Genomic DNA, 17,776 nt, shown 5'->3' with positions numbered 1-17,776 from the left:
TCCTTACATTTAACTTGGTACACGTTGTCGGCGTCGGTGCCCAGATAGACTTGGAGCAACACTGCGTGAGTTGAGACACTCGTGTAACGAGAGCACTGGAGCCACGTTTGGTTTCTGTTGTGGAAAACAAGTAACCTGAAAAATGGCAGCCAAATATCAACGCATGGAAGCCCCTAAAAAGATAATCATTATTTCTGTGTTGTTTGATTCCACAGACGAAGGTGACCGTTTCAAAAGAAGGAATTCATGTTGCATACACCTTGTATAAAAGGAAGGGAAAACATCGGGATTTACTAGCATGACCCATTAGGGGATCGAATGAGAGGCTAGCCACGGCTTTCAGGCTGAACTATAAGGAACTAAGACTGGCAGACTCCAGGGGATACCGCCCCCCCCCCTTTGGATGGACTAATTTAGAATATTCCAGTCACGGTTCTGCCGAACTTTAGTCCCTGGACACGGCATCGCTTTGTGGGAATAAGACACGGGGCTGTCTCTCTGTTGGGCGGGGAGAGAGACGGGTGTGTGTGCGCGTTAAACGGGGAGTGAGTTCACGTGCCCGTTCGCAGCTTCCCGGTCCCGTGGAAGCCCCCCGGATGAACCATTTACTGGGCGGTGCGTCACACGCGGGTGGGTGGATCGCTGCCCCCCCCCCATACCGGGAAGCTGCTGTTCTCCACTTTGACTAAACAACCGACTGCCCGATGGAAGGATTCTGGCCCTTGGCGAATGACTGACAGTCGCGTTGAGTGGTTCAGACTCCAGGGAGCCAGGACAGCGCTCTAATTGGTTTCTAAAAGAAAGATAATCTGCGGCTCCCAGGAGAAGCTCCGGGTTAGCACTAAGCATCGATACACACAGCATTCAGAGATACCCACTAAAGCTCCTCCCGTCCATTCGGTCATAAGTGCTTTGGGCCAATCTCATCAACACCATTTAGTACCGGATCCCAAGGAACACAGAACTTATTGGAAGGTCACAGTTGAGATTTTTGTTTGTTTTGTTTTCTAAATATATATATAACACCCTTCCCTCCCCGGTTCCCGCGGTTGTACACTATATATAAATACATAGGTAACAAAATGAGTGAACTAAAGAAGGATTTTGCCGCGGTTCTCAGCCTGAAAGACGACCGGATTCGGGAGCTGGAGTCACGCCTGGCGGAGAAGGACACGGAAATCCAGGAGCTCAGGCGAAAGTTGCACAAATGTCAGTCGGTGCTGCCCAGTACCCAGATGGCGCCCCGGACCAGAAGGGCACAGGGCATCTCCGCCGAGCCGCAGAGCTGCCTCTCCTTTCAGGACCTCACGCGGCAGTCCTTCAGAAGATACGCTAAGTCTGAAAGGTGAGCCTCTTCCCCTCCCTCCCTCCCTCCCTCCCTCACTGCAGTCAGCAGCCATCTCCCGCGCCCATCCTCAACGCGCATCGCCAGACCTTTAACATTAGCAAGTGTAGTTATGCATCTGTTGGCTGCTTTAAGGGAACAGTCTTAATCATGCTATTGTGGGAACGCAATGGAGATGTTTTGGAGCTCTTAGCTCTGCCCTGGCTTGACCTGAATGTACATACGAAATGACCGTCGCATTTCGGAAAGTAGTCATTTTAATAAAAGTAGCAGCAAAGTATGGGTTGTTGTATGGGAAATGCAAATATGCCCCTCACTTGTGACAGTTGCTGAAACTGTCCCGGATTATGTGTCCGCACCGTGAGCTCGATTCCCCCACCCCGTTACTTTTACAGATAACCCTGACCGGTATTGAATTGAGAGGGCACCATCGGGCACTGCAGAGGCTGGTTTGTTCGGTTGACATAGTTCGGATAAAGTGCTAGTGGTAGGACCCGGGGTGAAATTTTTTGGCAAGTTATTCATCCGATTTAGTGTAAGTCGAGGCTCTTTGGACGCCTCTCCACATCCGAAACCATTAACAGTTTTGTATTACGCCGGCCTAGGAAACGTCACTGGCTCAGTAATCATTTGCCGCACTCAACGATAATAGTGAGCTGATAATGGGATGGTTTGTGGCTGCTCTTTCACTTTCCAGTTAAACGCGCGGCGGACGCCCTGAAACTCCAGAACACTTCAATTCTATGGAGACGCTTCGAACAGGATTTCCAGCTAGTCATTTCGACCATGCAATGCTGCGGGGAGCAGGCGGGATCTTACTGTCAGGGTCGATAAAATCTAATCAATCCGACTTTCTTTTAAAGTGGAGATATGACTGATATTCGAATGATAACAAGGAGCAAAGAAATGAAAACCTCCTCCTCGTTTAGTTCAACCTTTCAATAAATCTGGAATCTTTACACGCACAATCTGCAATTGTCGCGCACGTGCTGGCATTTTTTTTAAATCGTCGGTGTGCTGACAAGTGACAGGTTAACTCGTGCTTAAGTATCCGCAGTTGTGCAGGAGGATTAGTCTGCGGAGGGTAGCCTCCTGTTTGGCCCCTCAGCGGAGGAGATAAAGTCACTTTCAATTTAAGGACTCTTTATTGACTGGCCATCAGGCTGGAAAGGCAGCGCCCGGAGCAGGGAGTGGCTGGTAACAGACAGCTAATGGCATGCGTCCCTGGAGAGGCGAAGGGAGGCTTGGCGAGTCCATCACCGACTCATAAACCTGCCGGTGCTGATGGGAGGACGTGACAGCTGGAAAAGAAGCGCATCTCTTTGCAACTGAAAGTCTGGTTGGGTCGGAGTTCAGCACATTTGCAACGTTTCCGGAGACAACTGCTGTTGCTAAAGCTGCTGGTAAATAATTGATGTGCGCATTGGAAAATAATAGCCATTCCCGGAAAGCGAGGGAGAGTGTTACAGACTGGCGGCCAAGCGAAACTATGATCGCGCTTTCTGCTGGGCCGTGTCTGAGGCACGGATTTCAATTATCTTCAAATCTTTAAAACGTCCTTCCAAACATCCTCCGGATCCCTCCTGTCCAGTACCTCACGTGTAACGACACATCATCTTCATTCCACTGCTCAAACACATGCAAGTTCCCAGAGCCTCTCTTAGTAAACGCAATCAGACAGATCTACGTTCTGTAACCATAAACTCACCCTTCACCGATGTCATCTTCCCCTATTTGCCAATACTGTGCACAAAATGTCGTTTGCCCCTCAGGTATAATTTAAAATCTCTCTCTACACTCACAAACAGGGCAGGCTCTAACACCTTTTAACACAAACACACAATGCGCAAATCTCTAACATCTGCAAACTGTGGTTTGACCCATGATCCCCACAGCAAATATGCATAATTTTTTCATATTTACACAAAGTTTGTTGCCATTTGCACAAGTGGCCGCATCACAGGTTGGCAGAGTCAGTCAACGCACAAAACATAAATTATATCTAAATCACGCAGGGTAGCGAAGAGGGTAAACAAGCTGTACCTGGTAGGAACAGGTTTAGAATCACCTACTCCATTCGATTATAGGCTTTAACTAAAGCTTGAGTTAATTCATGTTACTATTGTGCAATTGAGTTCCTCCATTAGTCGGGGTTGACCATGGATGTTATGTGATACGCTCCGCTCGCCAGGGCAGTGCAATACGGAGAACCAACTAGTGCCCATGTAGCGGGCTCCCTTTCTCCCGCAGCTGATGAATCCAAAGGACTGGCGGAGATCTTTACGGTTGGGCACCAGTGAAGTTGCAGGAGTTGCCAGTCAGCGTTGAAGTCAACGTACGGCTGCCTTAGGGACTCCAGCTGCAGATTCCTCCTCGGGGTTTACTCCGGAAGCCTTCCCCGTGATTGGGTGTAGCCACAAGCTAGCGGAGGTTTGAGATCAGAGTTCTCCTTCCAGATGAGCTGTCAACCACGGCTGATTTGAAGGCGCCAGTAACCCGTCTTTGCCCCTTCTGTCATTGGAAACGATTCGCTAAGCCACGCGTGAAGGCCAGGAGCTAGGCTTGGTTGTCAGAGGCTACTGGCGCCTTAGAACCAGTCGCCTTGGCCAGCAGCGGCTCATCAGCCGTGGTTGGCAACTCATCTAGAAGGAGAACTCTGATCTCAAATCTTCGCTGCCTTGTGGCTATACCCACTCATGGGGAAGGCTTCGGGAGTAAACCTCAAAGAAAAATCTTGAGCTGGAGTCGAGTTCAACGCTGACGCACACCATTCTGAACATTTAGTAGTTTGTAGGAGCTTATCCCCACTACCTCTCGGCTATAACAACCATAAATAGAAAGTTTTAATAGGAACTCTGTGTCTAATATAGGGTTTTAAAAAGCAGCAATGTTGTAGTGGATGTCAAGACTTTTGAGAATTAGTGTTAAAGAATCATCTTAAGGGGTGAAGGAATTTAAGGGGTGCTGAAAGTTCTGACTATGCTCCTTTCTCAATCAAATTGAACACAAAGAATGGAATGACCAATATTCATTCCATGCTTCTCTTCCACTCGTTTGCCCGTTCTGTAACCAGAGTGTAGTTAAAGCAAGTGAAGGCATTGTTCCACATTACCTGAGAATTGATGTCACCTTTACAGTTCTCTTGGGCTTTGGTGATCAAGTATGTACAGTAAGTGCAGCTTCCAATATCAAGGTGCTCAGGGTGGTTTTGTTGGACTGTGGTAATGAGCACTGTGAGACAGCCCACCAGTTCTGGTCCAATTGTATTCCCAAGCATAAATATGTGTAACTCAAGTAGTATTTAAAAGGTTTGTTGACAGTGTAAAAAGAGTGAAAATAAAACTAAGACTAGTTATGTTTGAATGGTTTGAAAAATCAATGCATCATGAGAAGAAGAAACTATTGTTACTTAGAATGGTATTGAGAATAGCACTTTCAATTCAGGATAGAAGGAGTCCTGGATCACCACATCCACATTAGCTTCATGAAATTAAATCAAGCCCTAGTAAATAACATAGTGTTCAACAAAGGTTGTGAATGTATATAGTAAGTTTTGCTTGTCACAGCCACACAACTATTTCACTTTGAAGCAAACCTGTTGTTATGCAACCCGTCTTTGAATCACCTGCTCCATCCCATCACCTTTTTAGTTGTTGCATTCCTGTACTCTCTGATGTCAATGTGCTGCGTAACTTTGTGCAAGCTGTAATGTATTTCTCAAGGGTTCAAACCTCCTTTCTGATATGGACTTGGCCAGGAAAGCCAGCATGTATTTCCCTTTCATCAGCAGTCTTTGAGGTAGCGGTGGTGAGTTTCTTTCCTGAACCTGCTGATGCCCTTGCAATTACACAGGCAATGTTTTGGGTAGTGAGCTCCAGGATTTAGACACAGTGGCAATGAAGGGACAGTAGTGTTTTCCAAGTCAGGATGTTGTGTGACTTAGAAGGGAATCCAGAGACAGTGGAATTCCTATGCACCTACTTCACTTGTCTTCCTTGATGACAAGGTCATGGGCTTGGATGTTGCTATTGTAGCGGGTAAGTTGTTATAATGATTATATTGTTATTCATTTTGCTTTAGGAATGCTATGTGTGATGACTGACCCATCCCCTTTTATATGTGGGGCGCTCTGTGTGCGCGTTATAGTCACAAAATAGGCCAGTTAGAATTTTAGGATTAAGCATGACAAAAATATATATATATAGTAAAAATTTACACTTATATGAAAGAAAACAAAGAAGTTTTTCAAAAAAGTAATTAAACTCTGAAACAGTATGTAATTATTGCTGATTTTGATTTCGATGCAACTGTAGAGACTGAATGTTGACACTACTCTTGAATGAAGTATTTTTAGTACCCTAAAATAAAATGATCTTATTAAACACCAATGAAAACTGAAGAATCATCCCTAAACTGAGCCAAAACTAGTAAGCAAGCTATTTAAGCTTGTACAGTTTAATGGTGAATATTAAAGAATTTTATCACGCCTCAAAACTGAAGGAAAGCGAACAAAGTACATGAAATAGGTTACCTTATTCTGGTGTTTGCTTTCTTCAATTTACATTTTTTGTCCTTCCCTATGAGGCCTTAAATGGACGGCCTTGCCAGGCCATTAATTAAGAGTTGATGACAATTGGTGGCTTTAGAGTCAGAAAGAAAGGCCAGGTCATTTAAGGGTGGCACTTTTTCTTCCTTACACGGTGTTAATTCTCAAAATCAGTAATGGTAGCACTGACCAGATAACAGTAAATGAAAATATACTGATGGTAATGAAACTAACTGAATTTAAATTCTACCGCTGTATCAGTGTGATTTGAACTCGATTTCTCTGGAACATCAGTCCAGACCTCTGTATTGCTTGGCCAGTTAAACTGGAAAAAACTAATACCAATTAATATCAAGTTAAATAAAATTACATAGGCGAATCTTGAGTGTTTGGAACTTGTAAGTAATTTTACATCCAAATGAATATCCACATTTCTACCTCATTCAATTAACACTTCTCGACAGCAAATGTTAACACTGGACATGAATTTTCAGTCTTACTCGGCAATTAGAAAATAGATTATTCAAGCTACTCGTGCTTATTGATTTCAATCGGAAGAGCTTGTCAGGAAGTACTAAAGGGAGATATTTGAAACCACCCTTTTGTCTGATGGAGCTTTCAAGGGCAGAAGTGTACAGCAAGAACAATCCAGGGACAAAATGCAGTCTGGAAGTCTTAAACAGAAAGATTACTTTGCAGTTGTATGATCAGTTATATTCACCAATTGTGCAAAGCTCTTTTCTTATGAACCAAAGATGGTAATTAAAAGCTATGAGACAATAAAAATGTAACATATAATCTCTATACTGACTGTATACAGTATATTGGTACACTGCATTATCACAGCACCATTATCTTACCACTATTTCCAGAAATTCTTCTAATGGATTATTAATTTGATAGTAGACATATCCTTTGAAAGGAATCTGTGCTGGAGTCATTTAAATTGTTCAGCTGTAATATTCTTATCACTCACAATACTGCATCATTTTAGAAACACCATTAAGAATAACATTAATGCTACAACATTTTTATGTTGATTTTTCGTATTATTGCATTGAAGTATTACAAGCCGGGTTCATTTCCCATTCAGCACCCAGGCTGACATGGACGTGGCTTTGCGAAATATTTGAACAAAATTCTGTATAGATGGCAAACTAAAATTCTGCTGCTTGATATTGGGATTGGTTCCGATAGAGTTACTTGATGATCTACTGCACTGTCTCTTGCCTATGCTAAGCTTAATTGGAAAGAGACTGTATATTTTCACTCCAATTTTCAACAGGCAGAATGCAGTTTTAAATCTAGCCATGACTTGACATAAATAAAGGTTAGCATACAGAGATGGGCCATTAAACCAGGTGAAGACCCTGGTATTGCTTGCAGATACACAGTCAGTTTTCTCCCAAGGGTGATGTTAAATACCATGATCAACGGAGTGTGGTAGAACTTGATCTGTGCCCCGGCTAACCTGAGATTTTATTTTTATGTTTAAGTTTGTTCTCATATTTGGATTGAACAAAAAGGGGTCCTTTGCCCAACAAAGATACAAGACTATAAGAAAGAGGAATGAGGATAAACTATTCCATCCATTGAGACTGTTACATTACTCAATAACAACACAGTTGATTCAATTTTCCTCATCAACTTCACTTCCTTTCTTGAGAACTTTTCATTCTCTTGCTGATTTAGAGATTTAGCCCTATCAACTTTGAGTTGAAAGATTCGAGCTTCATGGCTTTCTGGAACAGGGAGATCCAAATACTTCCAAGCCTTCGAAAGGTGAAATTCTTCCTCCTTTCAGTCTGAAACGCTCATCCCCTTATTCTGAGACTGGCTTTTGATCTCAAAGTCCCCCATGAGGGGAAAGCGTCATTCCAGCCTTTCACCTGGTCAAGCCCCGTAACAATCTTACATTCTAAATAAATTTCCCTCCGAGTCCCAAACTTCAATGAGTGGAGACAAAACCTGTTAAAAGTTTCCTCGTAAGAGTTTCCTGCTATACCTGATCATCCCAGTGAACCTTCTCCAAACTACCTCCAATGGCAATATACCTTTCTTTAAATAATGGAACCAAATCTTTACATGTTACTCCATCTGTGGCCTGATTAGTGTCTTGTATGATCTAATAAGACTTTGCTACTCTTATACTTCAAACCCCTTAAAATAAAAAAAAACAGGAATCAGAATCAGGTTTATTATCACTAATATATGTTATGAAATTTGTTGTTTTACAGCAGTAGTTCAATGTAGTGCATAAAAATTACTTTAAGTTTCAATATGCAATATATAAAAATTAAACAGTGCAAAACAGAGAGTGAAATAGTGAAGAAATGCTTATTGGTTCACAGACCTTTCAGAAATTTGATGGCGGCGGGAACAAGCTGTTCCTAAAATACTGAGTGTGTGTCTTCAGGCTCCTGTACCTGCTCCATGATGGTAGCAATGAGAAGATGGCATGTCCTCGATGGTAGCAATGAGAAGATGGCATGTCCTGGATGGTGAGGGTCCTTAATGATGAATGCCAACTTCATGCGGCACTGCCTTCTGAAGATGTCCTCGATGAAGGGGAGGCTTGTGCCCACAGTGCAGTTGGCTGAGTCCAACCTTCTGTAGTGTCTATCAGTACTGTGATTTTGAAGCCTTTAAACCAGCGATATAAGTGGTAGGGCACAGGGGTGTGTGGTGGAACAAAAGGCCTGGGAATACAGATCCATAGTTCCTTGAAAGCAGCCGCACAGATAGATAAGCTAGTAAAGAGGTGCTTTTAGCACATTTGGCCTTCGTAAATCAGGGCATTGAGCAACAGGAGTTGGGTTGTAATATTGAACTTATATTGTGAAGCCAAATTTGGAGTATTATATGCAGTTTCATCACCAACACACAGGAAAGATGTCAATCGGCTTGAAAGAATGCGGATGGAATTTACATGGTTGTTGCTGAAACTTGAGGACTTGAGTTACGGGATAGATTAAATAGGTTAGGGCTTTATTCCATGGAGTGCAGGAGAATGAGGGGAGATCTTATAGAAGTAGACAAAATTATGAAGGTATGGATACAGTGAATGCATGCAAGCTTTTTCCACTGAGGTTGTGTGAGACTAGAACTGGAGGTCATAGGTTTTGGGTCAAAGGTGAAATATTTAAAGGGAATCTGAGGGGGTTCATTCAGAGGGTGGTGCGAGTGTGGAATGAGCTGCCATCAGAAGTAGTAATGCAGGTTCAATTGCAACATTTAAGAGAAGCTTGGAGAGGTACGTGGATGAGACAGATATGAAGAACTATGGTCCGGGTGAGGGTAGATGGAACAGGGCAGAAAAGTAGATTGTCACATACTGGATGGGCTGGATAGCCTATTTCAGCGTTCTACTGCTCTGTGACCTTATCTGTAATTGTTCCACTCTGTTCAAATCTATCTTGTAGAATTCTAATAAAATTGTCAGGCATATTCTCACCATAAGACTTGCTGATTCTGCTTGATTAGATTATAACTTTCCAGATGTTATGCTGTTACCTCCTTAACAATTGATACTAAATTTTTTATCAATTGCTTTTTGCCTCTTATTCTTTTTGACTATGGGTATCCAATTAAGTAGTTTTCCAATACTTTCATTCCTCTTTGTTATCTAAGGGCTCTTGGAATATCACCATCAATGTATCTCTATCTCACAGTTAGGATCCTGGGTTGCAAGCCATCTAGTTAGAGGACTTACCAGCTTTTAGCTAATTCACTGAGTACTGATTCTCTAGTAAACAACAGGAATTCTGCAGATGCTGGAAATTCAAGCAACACACATCAAAATTGCTGGTGAATGCAGCAGGCCAGGCAGCATCTCTAGGAAGAGGTACAGTCGACGTTTCAGGCCGAGACCCTTCGTCAGGACTAACTGAAGGAAGAGTGAGTAAGGGATTTGAAAGTTGGAGGGGGAGGGGGAGATCCAAAATGATAGGAGAAGACAGGAGGGGGAGGGATGGAGCCAAGAGCTGGACAGGTGATTGGCAAAAGGGATATGAGAGGATCATGGGACAGGAGGCCCAGGGAGAAAGACAAGGGAGGGGGAACCCAGTGGATGGGTAAGGGGTATAGTCAGAGGGACAGAGGGAGAAAAAGGAGAGTGAGAGAAAGAATGTGTGTATAAAAATAAATAACGGATGGGGTACGAGGGGGAGGTGGGGCAATAGCGGAAGTTAGAGAAGTCGATATTAATGCCATCAGGTTGGAGGCTACCCAGACGGAATATAAGGTGTTGTTCCTCCAACCTGAGTGTGGCTTCATCTTTACAGTAGAGGAGGCCGTGGATAGACATGTCAGAATGGGAATGGGATGTGGAATTAAAATGTGTGGCCACTGGGAGATCCTGCTTTCTCTGGCGGACAGAGCGTAGGTGTTCAGCAAAGCGGTCTCCCAGTCTGCGTCGGGTCTCACCAATATATAGAAGGCCACATCGGGAGCACCGGACGCAGTATAGCACCCCAGCTGACTCACAGGTGAAGTGTCGCCTCACCTGGAAGGACTGTCTGGGGCTCTGAATGCTGGTAAGGGAAGAAGTGTAAGGGCATGTGTAGCACTTGTTCCACTTACAAGGATAAGTGCCAGGAGGGAGATCAGTGGGGAGGGATGGGGGGGACGAATGGACAAGGGAGTCGCGTAGGGAGCAATCCCTGCAGAAAGCAGAGAGAGGGGAGGAGGGAAAGATGTGCTTAGTGGTGGGATCCCGTTGGAGGTGGCGGAAGTTACGGAGAATAATATGTTGGACCCGGAGGCTGGTGGGGTGGTAGGTGAGGACCAGGGGAACCCTATTCCTACTGGGGTGGCGGGAGGATGGAGTGAGAGCAGATGTGCATGAAATGGGGGAGATGCGTTTGAGAGAAGAGTTGATGGTGGAGGAAGGGAAGCCCCTTTCTTTAAAAAAGGAGGACATCTCCCTCGTACTGGAATGAAAAGCCTCATCCTGAGAGCAGATGCGGTGGAGTCGGAGGAATTGCGAGAAGGGGATGGCATTTTTGCAAGAGACAGGGTGAGAAGAGGAATAGTCCAGATAGCTGTGAGAGTCAGTTGGCTTATAGTAGACATCAGTGGATCAGCTGTCTCCAGAGATAGAGACAGAAAGATCTAGAAAGGGGAGGGAGGTGTCGGAAATGGACCAAGTAAACTTGAGGGCAGGGTGAAAGTTGGAGGCAAAGTTAATAAAGTCAACGAGCTCAGCATGCGTGCAGGAAGCAGTGCCAATGCAGTCGTCGATGTAGCGAAGGAAAAGTGGGGGACAGATACTAGAATAGGTACGGAACATAGATTGTTCAACAAAACCAACAAAAAGGCAGGCATAGCTCTGAAACTTTTCGATGATTTTAAGTTCCCTGGCCCACACCGCTTTATTTTCACCATGGATGCCCAGTCCCTATATACCTCCATCCCCCATCAGGAAGGTCTCAAAGCTCTCCGCTTCTTTTTGGATTCCAGACCTAATCAGTTCCCCTCTACCACCACTCTGCTCCGTCTAGCGGAATTAGTCCTTACTCTTAATAATTTCTCCTTTGGCTCCTCCCACTTCCTCCAAACCAAAGGTGTAGCCATGGGCACCCGTATGGGTCCCAGCTATGCCTGCCTTTTTGTTGGCTTTGTGGAACAATCTATGTTCCATACCTATTCTGGTATCTGCCCCCCACTTTTCCTTCGCTACATCGACGACTGCATTGGCGCTGCTTCCTGCACGCATGCAGAACTCGTTGACTTTATTAACTTTGCCTCCAACTTTCACCCTGCCCTCAAGTTTACCTGGTCCATTTCCGACACCTCCCTCCCCTTTATAGATCTTTCTGTCTCTGTCTCTGGAGACAGCTTATCCACTGATGTCTATTATAAGCCTACTGACTCTCACAGCTATCTGGACTATTCCTCTTCTCACCCTGTCTCTTGCAAAAACGCCATCCCCTTCTCGCAATTCCTCTGTCTCCACCACATCTGCTCTCAGGATGAGGCTTTTCATTCCAGGATGAGGGAGATGTCCTCCTTTTTTAAAGAAAGGGGCTTCCCTTCCTCCACCATCAACTCTGCTCTCAAATGCATCTCCCCCATTTCACGCACATCTGCTCTCACTCCGTCCTCCCGCCACCCCACTAGGAATAGGGTTCCCCTGGTCCTCACCTACCACCCCACCAGCCTCCGGGTCCAACATATTATTCTCCGTAACTTCTGCCACCTCCAACGGAATATTTATATTTAAGAATAAATTGGACAGATACATGGATGGGAGGTGTATGGAGGGATATGGTCCGTGTGCAGGTCAGTGGGACTAGGCAGAAAATGGTTCGGCAGAGCCAAGAAGGGCCAAAAGGCCTGTTTCTGTGCTGTAGTTTTTTCTATGGTTTCTTTCTATGGGATCCCACCACTAAGCACATCATTCCCTCCCCCCTCTCTCTGCTTTCCGCAGGGATCACTCCCTATGCGACTCCCTTGTCCATTCGTCCCCCCCATCCCTCCCCACTGATCTCCCTCCTGGCACTTATCCTTGTAAGTGGAACAAGTGCTACACATGCCCTTACACTTCCTCCCTTTAGGGCCATTCAGGGCCCCCGACAGTCCTTCCAGGTGAGGCGACACTGCGTCCGGTGCTCCTGATGTGGCCTTTTATATATTGGTGAGACCCGACGCAGACTGGGAGACCGCTTTGCTGAACACCTACGCTCTGTCCGCCAGAGAAAGCAGGATCTCCCAGTGGCCACACATTTTAATTCCACATCCCATTCCCATTCTGACATGTCTATCCACGGCCTCCTCTACTGTAAAGAAGAAGCCACACTCAAGTTGGAGGAACAACACCTTCTATTCCGTCTGGGTAGCCTCCAACCTGATGGCATGAACATTGACTTCTCTAACTTCCGTTCATGCCCCACCTCCCCTCGTACCCCATCCGTTATTTATTTTTATACACACATTCTTTCTCTCACTCTCCTTTTTCTCCCTCTGTCCCTCTGTCCCTCTGACTATACCCCTTACCCATCCTCTGGGTTCCCTCCCCCTTTCCTTTCTCCCTGGGCCTCCTGTCCCATGATCCTCTCATATCCCTTTTGCCAATCAACTGTCCAGCTCTTGGCTCCATCCCTCCCCCCTCCTGTCTTCTCCTATCATTTTGGATCTCCCCCTCCCCCTCCCACTTTCAAATCTCTTACTAACTCTTCCTTCAGTTAGTCCTGACGAAGGGTCTCGGCCTGAAACGTCGACTGATTCTCTGGTGATGTTGAAGAGTCTTTACTGTTAATGGGATGTGTGTTATTTCTTCTGATACTGTTCTTCCCCGTAACAATTTCCTCACCCTCATTCTCCAAGAAGCACACATTAAATTTGAACTCTCTTCATTTTTATATACTCATTTTGTCCACTTCTGTGTTTCTCACCAGTTTGCTTCATAGTTTACTTCTTTCTTGATTTTTTTTGCCTAGTTTTCTTTTGCTGGATTCTGAACTTCTCTCAGTCTTCCGGTTGATCACTAACTTTTGCTACCTTTTATGTTATCTTTTTCTGCTTACACTCTTGCATCTACTTACTCTCATCATGCTTAACGTCAAGATAATGAAACCCACTCGAGCTCTCTCCCAATCACCCTGTATTTTTTTTTAGTTGCATTTATTCATAAGACCATAAGACATAGGAGGAGCCCATTGAGTTGATCCAACATTTCATCATGACTGATTTATTATCCCTCTCAACCCCATTCTCCCTGTAACTTTTGATACCTTTGCTAATCAAGAACCTATTATCCTCTGCTTCAAATATACTCAATGATTTGCCCTCCACAGCAGTATGTGGCAATGATTCACTGCCTTCTGGCTAAAGAAACTCCTCCTCGTCTCTATTCTAAGGGAACAGGTTGTGCCCCTGATCTAGGATTCCTCACTTTAGGAAACATCCTCTTCATGCCCACTCTATCTAGGCCTTTCTATATTGAATAGGTTTCAGTGAGATTCCCCTTTGTTTTTTTTAAATCCAGCAAGTACAGACCCAGAGCCATAGTATTGTTCTGAACGACACGATAGCAAGTACCTCCACCACTCTTTCACCTCGTGTCTTTCTGGTCGTGGTAACTCGTATAAGAGCATATTTGTCCACGTTGCCAAGTCTGTGCCCTCTACTGACTGTTCTCACACTGTATACAACCTCCCGTTTAAAATAAAAGCAGAAAGAACTGGAAATACAGTGTGCGTCAGGCAGAAGCTTGGAGGAGAAAGAGTTTACATTTTGGGCCAATGACCTTTCACCTGAAAGGAATAAACAAGCTTCACATAGAACATTAGAGCACAGTACAGGCCCCTCAGCCCATGGTGTGGTGCTGACCATTTAACCTACTCTAATATCAATTTAACCCTACCCTTGCACATAGCCCTTCATTTTTCTCTCATCCATGTGCCTATCCAAGATTTTCTTAAATGTCCCTAATGTATCTGCCTCTACCACCACTCCTAGCAGGGTGTTCCACACACGTGCCACTCTTTTTTTTAAAAAAGCAACTTGCCTCTGACATCTCCCTTATTTTCCTCCAATCAGCTTAAAATTATACTCTTTCATATTAGCCATTTCTGCCCTGGGGGAAAAGTCTCTGGCCACAGAGCAAAGGAAAAGTGAATGGAAAGGAAGTGAAACAAAATAGAAGGGAGATTAAGTGATGAAAAGACAATGTAGATGGTAATGGGACAAGCGAAAAGTGAAAAAAAGATGTGTAATTAGGAACAGCGGGATGCTTACCTGAAATAATTGAACACAGTTTTACATCTGGAACACTTGTCAAGTGCCACAATACAGAAGACTAATTTTTTGTTTCATTGTATGAATGAGAGGCCAAGGGCAGAGAGCTTAGAGTGAGAAAGTGATGAAGGATTAAAAGCTCCAGATCATGCTTGGAGACTGACAGAGACAGTATGCTCCACAAAGTGGGTCCCCAGTCTGCTAAGATTAAAGAAATACAAAGAAGTCTCTTTTCCCAGGAGGGAGTGAAGTGGAATTGTGGTCTCGGAGGGTGGAAATGAGCTACTGGAGACAGGGCTATTGGGAGGTGGGGAACAATCCCCTTTCAGTGCAAGGTGGGAGAGGTTGTGTGTTTTAGTGCGGACGTTACATTGGAGATTTCAGAAATGCAGAAGATGATGCAGTGAATGTGAGAGCTGATCAGATGGAAGGTGGGGATAAGGAGGATCCAGCTCTCGTCCTGGAAGGGAGAGGAAGGAGTGAGAGTATGTGTGAGAAATGGAAAAGACTTCATTCCTGTTCTTTTACATGGTTCGCTGAACTTTGATATGCAGGTTACTGAAGCAACTAGGAATAAAAATGATTCATTGGCCTTTATTACAAGCGGATTTGAGTATGAGAATAGAGGTGTATTGTTCTAATTATATGTAAGATGGCAGTGCATTTAATCGCACCGGCTTCTACAGGGTGAACCAAATGTGTCATTGTCCTTTTTTTTTTCGTGATCACAAGACCCTGCTGGACATTAAGAACTTAAAGTACTGCAGTTCTACCCAATCAGTGATTTGCTCATTGGCGGAGAAACTGAAGGAGCTAGATTTGGTGCAGGTTGTCCTGCTGCCTGTGTCAGAGAGGTGTCGAAGGAGTCAGTGTGCAGTGTAACAGCGAGTGATCGTCTTAGTCACTTTTCTTGTGATCGCGAGACCCGGTTGGACATTGTTAATGTGGAATGCTGCAAATCTGATTCACTGATTTGTTGGCAGTTGGTGGGGGAGCTGCGTGTCCTCAGTCATAGCAACAACTATGCTGCAATCCCGTGGGTGTGGCCGGTTTACAGCCACCCAGTAGAGAGGTGTCGGAGTTGGTGCTGCCCCCCAGTGTTTGCTTGGCAGAAGACAGGCTGTATTATGTTTGACTGCAGAGTGCTACAACATTCATGGACTCAGGGTCTTGAACTACATATGTTTTTTTGTGTGACTATATTTTACTGATACCTTGTATGTGTTTGCTAACTTATGCATGACTTGTGCTGAGTGTGACTGTTGGTGCTGTGTTTTGCACCTCAGCCCCAGAGTAACACTTGTTTGGCTGTATTCATGTATGGTTAAATAACAATTCAACTTCATCCCAGGTGAAACTTAATTTGGAATATTGAGTGTAGTTTGATCTTTTACATAAAGAAGGATATCTTCAGATAAGTGGAGTTCCAAGATTGATTCCCAAAATTGTGGCTATGTTGTACGTGGAGAGATTAAGCAGAGTTAGACTGTACTACCAAGTTTTGAAGAATAAACAGTGACCTCATTGAAACATACAAAATTCTTAAGGGGTTTGACAGAAGAAACACAGAGTTGGTGTTTCCCTTGGCTGTGGTTATCTAGATCCTGAGATCACAGTCTCAAAGTAAAAGGTCAGTTATATTGTACAAAAATACAAAGAAGTTGCTACTCCAAGAGGATGGTGTATCTTGCAATTCACTGAAGAATGTTCTGGAGGCTCAATCATTATATATTCATGACGAGGTTGATAGATTTTTATCTCTGAAGGGAAACAAGGCATATGGAGGTAATGATCTTGATCTTCAAATGAGGGTCCAAATGAACAACGTGGCCAATACCCTTTACAACAATGGTGTGTTGAAGTTTCCATTTGAAGATTAAGAATGATTCACCATTAGCACGATGGAAGGTGACATTGTCAGAACAGTTGTGACAGCCTTTATTAGAGAAAATATAATCAAGGTGGCCTTGGAAGCTGGTGCTCATACGTTAATCATTGACTATATTTCTATCCTCTAAAATAAAGGTGGAGTTGGATGAAAAGAAGCAAAATCTTAAGAGTTGGATCATGTGCAGGTAGGAACTGGGATTAGGATAAAAGGAACTTACATTGTAATGAACTTCAACACAAAACTACTGATGAAGAGTAGGATTTTGTTCCAAAGCTGTTTGGTTCTAGTTTCCAAGTTCTAAGAAATTATTTTATCATGTTAAGATAATAAATCCAGGAAAAATAAATTGGAAACAGAAGGGGGAAATGGACATTGACCTTGCTGAAAATCATCAACTCAGTGTTCCAGAAGTAAAACCTTTGCCTATGGAGGGGCTCTTACTAGTTGCCTTAAGAGGTGTTACCCCTCAACAAAGCTCATTTTTCACGCCCCACAACTCATCTACTTTCGCTCTACATACCTTTTGATCTATTTATTGTGTTGGTATGTTAGAGAAAGAAGGAGAGATTACAACAGCTAGAAATAGTATTCACATTAATTACTGTACAAAATCTCAAGCAAGTATGCACATTGGCAAGCTTCTCATTTTCCTTATTTTGTTTAAGTTGAAAAATGACTTGGAAGACTTTAAAATCCAGATTTTTTTAAAGTAAGTATTTAGTCAAGAATTCGAAAATAAAGCAAAGCTTCTTAGTTAAGCACAATTCTCGGCTTTCCCATTACTTGTAACCTGAATGGAAGTTGTTTCACTAGCTTATTTAACACCAGGAATACATGAAGTTGTTTAATATTAACATTAAAAATTTTAAAAGTGGCAAGTAAGAGCTAATTGCAGTTGTTGAGATTTACTAATTGCTTTTGAGCAAAATGGGCAATGTCATAGTTAATGAATGTCTGGGACTCATCCCAAAATATGTGGCTAATGTTAAGTTAAATATATTTAACTTTAATGCACCTAGGATTGATCTCTCTGTTAATGTTAACCAATGGTCTTCCAAGTACTAGCTTCAGCTGTTTAAATCTATCAGAGCTTAGTTATTATTTCTCCTCTGGCATCTGTTTTAAGATCAATTTTTAAAATAAAGCAGCAGGTCTTGTTTGTTTCCGTCACTGGAGTTGAGTGGTTGGGTCTTGTCATTACACTCTTAAAACCTATGGAAAGGAAGATTTCCATTTATCTAAAGCCCTTCACAAT

General features: G+C 43.6%; 1 protein-coding gene across 1 annotated transcript in view; it reads left to right on the top strand.

Annotated features, from left to right (window-relative positions):
* Positions 1-957: 957 nt before the first annotated feature.
* The window catches only part of prkg1b (protein kinase cGMP-dependent 1b), an 836,131-nt gene continuing 819,312 nt past the window's right edge, over positions 958-17,776 (top strand). The window contains exon 1 of the mRNA XM_063071598.1: positions 958-1,345. Coding sequence (XP_062927668.1) covers positions 1,083-1,345 — 263 coding nt within the window. The 5' untranslated portion in view covers positions 958-1,082. The remainder of the gene's footprint in view (positions 1,346-17,776) is intronic.

Source organism: Mobula hypostoma, chromosome 19 (genome assembly GCF_963921235.1).
Source record: "Mobula hypostoma chromosome 19, sMobHyp1.1, whole genome shotgun sequence".
NCBI lineage: Eukaryota > Metazoa > Chordata > Chondrichthyes > Myliobatiformes > Myliobatidae > Mobula > Mobula hypostoma.
The sequence above is the reverse complement of the archived record's forward strand: the minus strand, read 5'-3'. Positions and strand labels throughout refer to the sequence as shown.